Genomic DNA, 11,151 nt, shown 5'->3' on the forward strand with positions numbered 1-11,151 from the left:
TGTCTTGCATTTTGTAGTTGTATGAAACCAAAAAAATAATATAAAATAAAAGAACGAAGGAATTGAATAATGATTCTTTATTTAGATTAATAAAAAGATTATTTAGTTAGTTGCTTTGTGGGAAGTTAGTTGCATGCACAGCTTATTAGGGAAAAAGTTGACAAAGCTTTATGAAATAATAATAATAATAATAATAATAATAATAATAATAAAAAATAAATAAATAAATAAATAAATAAATAATGATTAGTGACTAACCAAGGACTTAACTATATCCTTCCTGTTAGTAATCAAGCATAATAATAAACAATGAGCACAATAAAAAAGTAATGATCAAAATAAAATTATTGAGGTTCAATACACTATAGTACGAAACTACGAACAAGGACAACTTTCATTTCTATTTAATTTTATTTTAAATGCACTTATTTTTTACTTGTTTTTTTACGGACAGAATGGGAAAAAAATTAATCTCAAAAGAATTTGACTAAAAACACTAAGTATTAAATAATTAAAACATGAAAAAATTTAAATATAAATGTATAAAAAACATAATAATTTTTTATCATAAATAATTGTAACAAATGTTTATAGAATACTAATTGTTAGCAAAAAGTCATTTTAAATAAATTATACAAAAAGATATGATTGATTATCATCAAAGACTATCCATCACACACATCAACTAATACACACCAATTAAAATAAAAATAAAAAATAAGCACAAAGAATTACTCTAAAAGAAGGGGAAAAAAGGATCAGGATAAATAAATTTAGTCCAGAAAAAGAAAAAATTGAAGAAAAAGATGAGTGGAAAAAAAATCACAGATCACTCATTTTGGTAACTTGCATTCTCCACCGTTCATCTCATCTTTGTCTTTCTCTCTCTTAAAATAGATGAAAGACAGAGAGAAAATAAAACAAAAAAACTGAAAAACAAAAAACAAAAAGAAGATAAAAAAAAATAATATCAAAAAAACGCAAAACACGAAAATCGAAAGAAGCCTTAAACACAGAGAAGAAGAGATAGAAAAACAGAGAAAAATCCAAATAACACATTACACATTCCAATAAAGACTGAGAAATTAAAAATCTTTATTATTAGGGTTTTTCTAATTTCCCCTCTTTCTCATTTTGATTTTCCTTCACATTTTCTTTTTTATTTTCGTTCCCACCAAACACCCTTCCCGCTCCCGCATTCTTTCATCCCAAGGAAGCGGTGATTCACTGTTCTTCACCTCTTTCTCGATTTGCAGCGGCTGGTAACTCAAATTTTCGATTTGTTTTTTGGGTGAAATTTTGTTCTGGACTTTTTCCGGCCGGCGGAGCTGAATTTTCCGGGAAAATTTGTCTTCTACTTTCTGCTGATGCTCTGAAATCTTCGCTGCCGGCTGCTATTGGTTCTTCAACGTCGATTCCTTCAAGGTGGTTTCCATTTTTTTGGTTCCTATTTCTGAATTTTTCTTTTTATCATTTGCCCTCTTTTTTTTTTTTTGTTTGGTGTGAAAAATTTACTCTGAAATGATCAGTTTCTGGGAAGATTAGTTTCCCTGAAAGGGTTTTGAGCTGGTTTTGTAAATGAAAATTAAAGAATCTATTTCACCACCCTGATGCTGTAACTTTTTTCTCTCTCCTTTCTTTTTCGCCCTTATTTTAATAATGTCTTTGTTTTCAACTGTTGTAGGTTTTCCCTCTGGTTGGTTGATCCGAGAGGGATGATGGGAGCTGGAAGAGAATGGTTGATTTGTGGTATGCTTTGATAGAGAGGCAGGGTGTTTGGAATCTTAATTGTTTGATATATTTGTGTTGCTTAGATTCTTGAATGCATTTTGGCCTATGGCTTCGAAGGTAGTTTCGTCTTCCAAGGATTTGATAAAATGCTGCAACTGCGGTTGTAGTTGCTCTTTGGAAGGTGAACCTGCAGGGACTTGGATTCGCTCTGTTAAACGGAAGCATGATGAGTTTGAGCAGGGTACCAATTTTGTTGTCCCTGGGTTGGATTTGGATGTTTCGGTTGTGCGAGTTGAAATCGAGAACGAGGTTGCTGCATTACGTGAGGCAATTATCAGTCAGCAGAAGACCATAAAAGACTTGAATGCTGAGTTGGAGGAAGAGAGGAGCTCTTCTTCGACCGCTGCCAATGAGACCATGTCTATGATATTGAGGTTGCAAAGGGAGAAGGCAGAGATTCAGATGGAAGCCCGGCAATTCAAGCGTTATGCGGAGGAGAAGATGCAACATGATCAGGAGGAGATTTTAGCATTGGATGATTTGTTGTATAAGAAAGAACAGACGATTGAGTCGCTGACTTGTGAAATTCAGGCATATAAGCACAGGATGATGAGTTTTGGGCTCACTGAGGCCGAGGCAGATGGCAATTTACTATATGATCTTCCAGCCTATGAATACCCTCCTTTGAAATGCAATGCGAGGAATGCTGGCATGGATGCTGATAATGATGACACCGATATTGAAAAGTATGCATTTGGTGAAACTCCTAGGGACCGGTTGAGGAACATAGAAGATAGGATTTCCGAAATGGAGAGAACACCCACTTACAAAGAGCTCGATGCGGATTTTACAGGGAGAAATACTCTAGAGAAGACTTCACATTTTAGGAAAACTTCCACCGACTCAGTGGGTAGAGAAGCAGGTTCTGGGTATTTGTCAGATTCTCCGAAGGTCAATAGTAACTTTAGGAGAGACTATTTCTCACAATCCGAGGACCAGTCCAACTTGAAGAAAGATAATGCATCAGAAGCCGATGATACCACTGACAGAATATATACCATTGACTCGGTTCACAGTCGGGCACCTCATAATGGTTTCACAGGGTCCAAAGCTGGAGGAGCTGCTTTAGAAGATTATACTGGCTCGCCAAGGGAATCAAGGAATCATGAGGAATATGAGGATCCCTACGTTAAGAAGCTTTATATGAGGCTTCAGGCACTTGAGGCTGATAGGGAATCGATGAGGCAGGCACTCATTTCAATGCGCACAGATAAAGCACAACTTGTGTTACTGAAGGAAATAGCTCAACAACTGTGCAAGGACATGTCACCACAACGAAAAATGACAAATAGGAGGTCAGCTATCGGTGGAAGATCGTCACTCGCGTCAATTGTGAAGGTAAGTGTAAAATAAATGTGGTTTCTGCCAACATATTGCATGGGATTTTGCCAAGTATAACAAATCATGAGAGATTCATCCATTTGATTTTGGTATTAAAGTAAAATTTGGACTGAGCAGAATGCTCATCCCAAACCCAGTAAGGCGGGCATACATATTCATCCTATTTAATATATTCATCATTTAGCTTCTGCTCATCGTTGTTGACCTTTCGGTAAAAAATTTATGGCAAGAGCCAAGAGGTTTTCATCAAAACAAGTTCTTGTCTTTTTCCAAGTCTTTTAAAATGCCATCCAGGATTCTGAAGTGATTGCATTTGGAAGTTAACCCTGTAATTCATGTTTTGGCTTCTTCTTTTATATTCATCTCACTAATTCCTTTTGAAAACATCATCCTTGTTAATTGTGATGAAGATTATGGCCGCAGTACTTATGTCATTTCATCTTTTTGTTTTCAGTGGATCTCATCAGTTGTTATGTGGAGAAAGAGAGCTCATCAAAGCAAGTAAGTGACGCCTAACATATTTTCTGATGGTTTAAAATACACTTGTCTGCGATGCAAGATTGTTTGTAGTTTTCTTCCTATTATGAAGTGCATGGTCTACCGAAATGAGAGCAGAATCTGGCATAATTCTTATAACAATGCAGTTCTTTGATTTCAAGTTGCATATATTCATAAGGCATAACTTGCATCAAATATTGAACATGTAGGAGTTTCTATATCCACGTCATTCACCATTTACCTTTGAAATATCCTATCAATGTCTTAACTATTAATAATACTTCGTGTATAATGGTTTATATAGTTTACTTAATCCGGAGTTCACAATCCTTATGCTTTGCACTAAGGAGTCTGAGTATCTTCTCTGTTTTTGGAAATTGATAACTTGTGTCTTTTGCTCATTGCTTTTGTTTCTGTATCTTTCATTTTGTGGTTTCTATTTTAGCTGTGTCGGACTTTCTCATCATCTCTCTCTTGGTTCTTTAGTGAGCAAACCTATAGGGCGGAATATAAAAACACCATGACCTTCCGAGTGTAATAGTATTTAGATGATTTAGGAAAACATAAGCTTCAATGTGGAGCATAGCTCTAGGTGCTTAGTGATGGAACTTTTCAGGTTGTTTCTGAATTGGTTGTTGCATCACAGATCCTCAAAGTATAGCACACCTCATTTGAATAGCAATTTTGCTTTAATCTCTGTTCATTTTGCTTGTGGTTATTCTATATTTCATTATAGGTTATAGGCTGGTTTATGAGAGTATATATTGATTGGAAAATGTATAACATTATTGATTGTGTCAACGTTCACTTTATCACCCTTAGATTTTCGTGTGGCTCAACATTCAAATTCGTGTCTTTTTAGTGTCGATTCATGTTGCATGTCCAATCAACACCTACTCTTAGATGTTCGAATAATATCAATCGTTATCATATTATCTAAAATGCTTGCAAACGCAGGTATGGATTTGGGCTACCAGCTGATAGCACAGGCTTGTTGATGCTCCTGGACAAGGGTATAACACACACAAGGCCATGGAGATGTATTTCAAGAACACAAGTGGGAAACTAAATTCTCCGATTCCCACCATGTCAATCATCAAATGTGGAAGCAGAAATTGAAAATCTTTTGTGACACTACTACAACAATGAGAATTCTTTTCTTGTTCAACAACATGAGCTTTTTTTCTGCTTGAAAAGTGGTGTATTGTGCAGTGTTCTTATATTTGTTCTGCGTATGAAATTTAAGGTGATTTCTTGGTAAAATTTGATTGGTTAAAACTTGGTTATGGTTTGTTTGGAGTTGAGCTTTGAGGGTTGCCATTTTGGACAATCCTCATTCCTCTCTTGTATATGACTATGCCTATTCATGCAAGTGTCCCTAATCTTTATGTAGTGTCTATTCTCAACCTCAAATTTCTACCAAGTGCAGCTTTGTGTGCATAATCTTAGAGCCTCAGTCTTTCACATTCAAATGTACCATAATTTCCAAACCTCCACTTGTATACTTTTAGTTTATAATTAATGATCTTGAATATTATTTTAATTTTTTTATTTTATTTTTTAAACATGTTTTGCAGTACTCTCACGTGTTCATTATTTCCTTATGTTGGCTTATATCTTCCTATTTTTTTATTTTGAATAATTCAGATAGATCGAATTTTAAAAATTACAGCATAGAGCTTTAATTTTAGTTATATGTTTTTTTTTTTGGAAATAAAATTTAAATTGGATATAATCCTTTTCTGGAAGTTTTGACCGGGGGATGATCATATTAGGGGTTTGCATTCTTTGAATAGAAATATCATAGAACACGATCTTTGACCAAAAGCCTGGCAGGTCAATGAACAAGATTGGTGACCCCTTTAGGAAAGTTACGTTGTGTGAATATTATTAGAGGAGAAAATTAAGGCAAAGAACAAGAAAAGGAATATTCCAGGAAAATTATTTGTTTAACTTTCTGTTAGTGTGTAGTGTAGTTTCAATAACACGTGCAAATTAAAATGAATAAATTTAATCTTCTCAATGAAAGTTTACTGTTTACATAAGTACTTACATATCATTTTACTAAGTAATTTTCAAATTGACAACGAAAGTCAAACTAGTTTTAAGACATACAGATCGTTCTTTATTTTACTCATAGTGTCAACTATCTCTGTGAATTTGGTTAGGTAACTATTGATTAGATTCCGAGTTAGTTCATATCTGACGATGTTTGGTTGAACCCACATAACAGATTCAAGACATTAGGCATTAGCACATGGACAATCATGTGCTAAATAATCCATGTGCCAAAGAAAGTTCACTTCTATGTTTTGTGGTTTATGTCTAAGGAAAAGTTCATTTATCTTTTGAGTTCCAATTCATTGTCACTAACAATTTTGGAATTCAATAAATTATTGCCAAAGAAATACTAAAATATTAGTTGTATGGTGTTACTGTTTGTGTGATTCAGCACTCTAAAGCATTAGCTCTGGAAGACAGTATTTCTATGAACTAAAAGGGTAAGTTACTATTTGATGTTGAAATACAAGAAGGGAATCCTTCACTTCATTATTTTTCTTTAGGGTAAGCGGAAAGAGCCTTGAAATATATAAACTACTCAGCAATATGAGGAAAATTCATTGATGATCATTGGTCATGATCACACAGGTGATAGAGAAGCTGTATAAGAGTCACGAAAGTACTTTAAGCCTTTTACTGAACACGATTTCAAGCAAGGGGCGACGATAGCTTCTGGAATTCCAAATGTATTGCTGTGGCCTTGCAAGCTTTCGCTACTACCAGCTTCGGATTCTGGCTTCTCGCTAGTTGATTCTAAGGCAATGTTCAAACCAACTGAGCTAGGTTCCATGACAAAACTGCAAAACATAAGATAAAATTTATCATTTAGGTTCCAAATAGTGCTTATTAACCTCCACAATGTAACTTGTGCTGTAACAACGTTATAATCATAGACAGCTAGTTTTAAGAGGTAAGACCATTGCGCTGGAAAACTATAAACAAATAACTAATGGTAACAAAATGGTAGTTTCTGCATGATTGTGTTAACGAACAATGCCATACCTTGCCTCAAAGTTTCTTCCTTCAGAAGCCAGCAAGGCACATGCACCACAAATAATCCATGGTGGAAGAATTGTATCTTTTATTTCAATGCTACAACAAAGGCTATCGGATGAACCCTGTGCAAATTCACCGTTTTCCAAAGTAGAATGATCATAAGAGGTGGCAATATGTTCAGCTTTTCTCATCTCCATGCATTTAACCTGCAAAAGAGCAGCATTTGGAATTGTGTCATGTTGCATAACAAGCTCCTTTCCGTTTAGCAAAAACTACAACACTTCTAAACAAGTCTAGCAGAAATACGTATACATTTTAAATAATGTTTTTCATGTTATCCATGTTTTTCTTGTTGACCAAGTTATCTAGCTAAGCAATTGGTATAGCATTTCAATGATCAATTTAAAATGCAAAGACTAAAAGAAAACACAAAAGGATAAGATGGGGAATGAGCACATACATCAGGAGAAGAAAATGCAGCATTTCGAAATGGTGCAGGAGAGCACAACAAAGGTACATCGGTACTGGATAGCGAGGTAAAGAAAGATCTGCAAACATTGTAGTTAGCAACGAAAGAAAAGAACACACTAAATACCAAACCCAATAAAGTGTGTATAAGATTGGTAAGGAGCTACTAAGAAAGCTAATTGTTCTTAATTTTGTTACATAGCTTAGTTACCTGTAATTTAGCAAGAGATCATACAAACCATGTACACTCTTGTTGCCACTGAAAATCAGCAAAGATTGTGGGCTATTATCGACTTCAGAGTAAGACCTTAATCCTCGAGTCTGCATTATTTTCAAATAAAAAATCATCAGTGAACAAAAATGTAGAAACTTCTATTTGATGTTGAACATAACAGATAGGCATCCATATTACATTTTTTGCCAATAGGGATATACACCAAAAGGTTAATGAATTCTATTATAGTTATCTTAGACTAATCTTGGAAGAAGCCAAACAACAGCCAATATGAAAAGCTTTGAATACTGCTACTTACAAAATTGTCAAACATCACATAATTTAGTTCATAGTTATGGGAGGCTAGCAGAAAATTACTATTCCTGTGTTCTCATTTCAATAGAATGAGAAAGGGGTAAGGACAATAAGGTCAGAAGCAGGGTTAAATACAAACCTGCCCCAGATTATGTTTCTCTATCTCTGACAGCTCAACCAAATACTCTGTAGCAACTTGCTCCACTTTAGAATGGCAAAGAGGCATTGAGAAATAAACATCCTTGAAAAAAGAGTATCGGAAATTGCAACTCAAAATAAGTTCAGACATCTCAGCAAAACCAAAATTAAGAAGAAAATCCCATGATGATGAATTGAAGATAATGATCTATTCATATTTTAGCAATGAGTGGGGTATGAACATTAGTTTCCAGAATATGAACAAAGTTTTTAAAAATTACTACAAACATCCTAATGCATATCTGACACACCATAATTCATTATATGATTACTTCTTAATTCTTACGTTTTCTCTTAACAGTGATCTCAAACCCCTGGTTGACCGAGAGATATAAGCATTGCAGAAGCATTTGGGACTCCCAGAGCTGTCACCACCAGTAAACATGACGACAAACTGAGAAGTGCAAACTGTAAAAGGGAGTAAAACATCAACACAAAATTTCATCATGTATAAATACACAAATTCACAGAAGAAAAAGCCTAGCCTATACTAGTGAAGAAACAAGTGCATTTTGATTATGATAGTTCATCATTATGCATAAAACATTTAAACAATATCACAAAACACTGACACTAATGAGAATTCAAAAGGATAGCACAGCAACATAAAAAGGATAAAGGAAATGGCAAAGTAAAAAGAACATATAATTACCATAAAAGATGACACAAGTGTTATTTCGAAGCATGTAATAGAGGTCCTGGAATGATTCTTCCCAAGCAACTTGTCGTTTCCTTAAGAAGTCCAATTCTATTGCACAAAAAAAAGAGAATATTGTAACTTATGGAAAATGGAGAGGAAGATGATATGCAGGCAAGGAATGGGATCCGCTTGAAAGCTACTTGACAGACCTGCATCTGCTGTTGATGAGCTTAGCACTGATGTGAGAGATGGTGGCAGGATGGATTGAGGATACATCCACGAGTGCAAAACCTTGAAGCCCTGGGAGCCTCTCACATTTTGACCTGTTGTAGTACATTGCTGGAAGGAGAATTTGGGCTTGATATGATACGTAAGTGACCTCTGGACCCTGAAAGTTGGATATAAATATGGTTTATGCAGAATGAAAGCAAAGGACACAACAATGATATTGGAACCAAAGCGTGCTAGCAAGTAAAAAAAATCTTATAAGCACAAAAAAATCTATCCTCTCACCAATTCAAAGAAGAGGATGATACCACCCGCATACTGGTCTTTAAAGTGAGATCCAGAGGAGCCTTCCGGCCGGGAACATGGTATTCGGATATGGAATTGGCTGCAAAGCTTGATGTCATATCCCCACATCTTTCAGTTGAGTCAGCAGCTAAACCATTTCGGGCACATGGCTTTGGTGCAGCCAGACCTCTTAATGCTTTGCCCTATAATATTAAGTGATAACCTCCTTAAAATACAGAATCTAAATTATAATCCCACAAGTTATGATTTCATACCACATCAACTGCAGTCAATCCAGAAGATTTATCAGCAGCTGATGAAAGCTCAGAAACACTTCGAAAATTGGCTTGGCTACACTCGGCAGTTGTTTGACAAGCTTGCAATATACCATCCTTGTTAACTTCACCTGAAGTAGCAGAATTCTCCATGCTGCCAACAATTATGAATAGAATAAAAAATAGTGAAAACTTGACAATGATATCAAGTGATAAATAGACAATGAGGCAAACCATGAACTCCCTTGCTGTCTCTTGGCAGCTGAAGTAGAAAAAACCAAAACATTCTTCAAGTTACTAGTAGTAGTTTTCTCCAAAGATGGATTTTCCTGAACATAGTAAGATAGTAACAATTTTAATTTGTTCAAACTTCAACCTTGATAACTATAAAATATGAGAGAACTGTAATTGAATGAAGAAGTAAACCAACCAAGCTGAATAAGAATCATGAGTTTGGCAAATAAACTAACCTTTGCATTTTCTTTTCCAGAAACAACTCCAAACCTGGACTTTCTGGCAGGAAATACTTCATCAACACGCTTATTGGTGTATTTTGGGCTCCTCAACAGCCCTGGTCTCTTATCCACATTATCCACCACATCGGTGCTGCAAACATAATCAACCAAAATCTCATGAAATCATGAAATAACACATACATTTTAAGAGAAGCATAAGAAACATACTTTGTAGTATCACTCAATGGGAGTGAAGATTTATCAGTGACAGCACTTCCCCTCTTCAACTGCTCTCCCTGCCAACCATGTAAAAATGAGAATTTCTTCCTCAACAATTCAATACTATTTTGTCCAACATTAGAAGAAAAATAGAAATATATTGGAAAATCAAATCAAAACTATTCAAAAAGCTTGTGATTATAAGCAGATGGAGAGAATTAAGCAAAAAAGAACTTAGCTTATGTCACTGGAAAAGTGAAATTAATATATGTACTAGTACAGCATAACAAGTAGCGAAAATTTTTATTCTGAATTAAAAAAAAAAAATTCCGATACAAATGGCTATGTTACTATAGGATGTTCGAAGCTCTTATACAGAACAGAAGCATCATCGATAATTGAATTGAATATCAAATGTGAAATAACAAATCGAAATAAAGCACTTGGAAATTAAAACCAACCCGAAGTTCTGAAGGTGTCTTTCTCTTAAGCACGGCGCCACCACCGTTCACCGGCGCTGGCAATTTTCCCATGGTTCCGATCACCACTAAATTGTAACTACTATCACTATATATCTCCAATAATTATGCAGAAAAAATTATAGAAGAAAAAAAAAAATTCGGAACGCGCGTGTGTGCAATTGGATTCGGGAAATGAAAGAACAATTGAATTTTTTCGGAGAATATGCCGTTTTCAGTTTTTTTTTTTTTTTTTTTGAATAGAAAGTTCGAGTTTTCCCTCCTCTTTATTATGAGTACAGTGCTCTTTGCGATTTCGAATTTATACGTTGCGGCGGAACCCGCTGTAACAATAACAAAGATAGTAAAAATTGATGTGTAGTTAATTTTATCTTAAATTGATAGTTAGGAATTATTAGATGATGATTTAATTAAGGATCCCACTAGGGAGACAATGGACTATTTGTACAATATGTACAATGGGCTATTGAGTTACAAAATGAACATCCCCTATACCATCTAGAATAACCATTCGAGTACTAGCGATTTTGGGGTACACCAAGGATCGAACTCTTGATCTTTCGGATCTAGCGTTCTAATACCATGCATGATACCACTCATCCCAAAAGCTTCAGCTGATGGGAAAGGGTAACACTAATGATTATATCTCTAATATTCCCCAAACCTCTATTGTACACATTGTATAAAT

General features: G+C 35.1%; 2 protein-coding genes across 2 annotated transcripts; one reads left to right on the forward strand and one right to left on the reverse strand.

Moving 5' to 3' along the window:
* The first annotated feature begins 899 nt into the window (after positions 1-899).
* Positions 900-5,173, forward strand: LOC112728692 (myosin-binding protein 7). The gene is made up of 4 exons (XM_025778947.3): positions 900-1,425; positions 1,685-3,129; positions 3,587-3,633; positions 4,588-5,173. The coding sequence occupies exons 2-4, from the start codon at positions 1,837-1,839 to the stop codon at positions 4,697-4,699; spliced, it is 1,452 nt and encodes a 483-aa protein (XP_025634732.1). The 5' UTR covers positions 900-1,425; positions 1,685-1,836; the 3' UTR covers positions 4,700-5,173.
* An 870-nt stretch (positions 5,174-6,043) lies between these two features.
* LOC112729470 (uncharacterized) lies at positions 6,044-10,662 on the reverse strand. Its single transcript, XM_025779656.3, has 14 exons — positions 10,446-10,662; positions 9,994-10,061; positions 9,781-9,916; positions 9,545-9,639; positions 9,311-9,464; positions 9,036-9,238; positions 8,732-8,910; positions 8,535-8,630; positions 8,169-8,290; positions 7,824-7,925; positions 7,367-7,476; positions 7,148-7,235; positions 6,694-6,893; positions 6,044-6,488 (listed from the first exon to the last, which is right to left on the reverse strand). The coding sequence occupies exons 1-14, from the start codon at positions 10,515-10,517 to the stop codon at positions 6,272-6,274; spliced, it is 1,842 nt and encodes a 613-aa protein (XP_025635441.1). The 5' UTR covers positions 10,518-10,662; the 3' UTR covers positions 6,044-6,271.
* Positions 10,663-11,151: the final 489 nt, after the last annotated feature.

This window comes from Arachis hypogaea, chromosome 12, assembly GCF_003086295.3.
Source record: "Arachis hypogaea cultivar Tifrunner chromosome 12, arahy.Tifrunner.gnm2.J5K5, whole genome shotgun sequence".
In the NCBI taxonomy this organism is placed as follows: domain Eukaryota; kingdom Viridiplantae; phylum Streptophyta; class Magnoliopsida; order Fabales; family Fabaceae; genus Arachis; species Arachis hypogaea.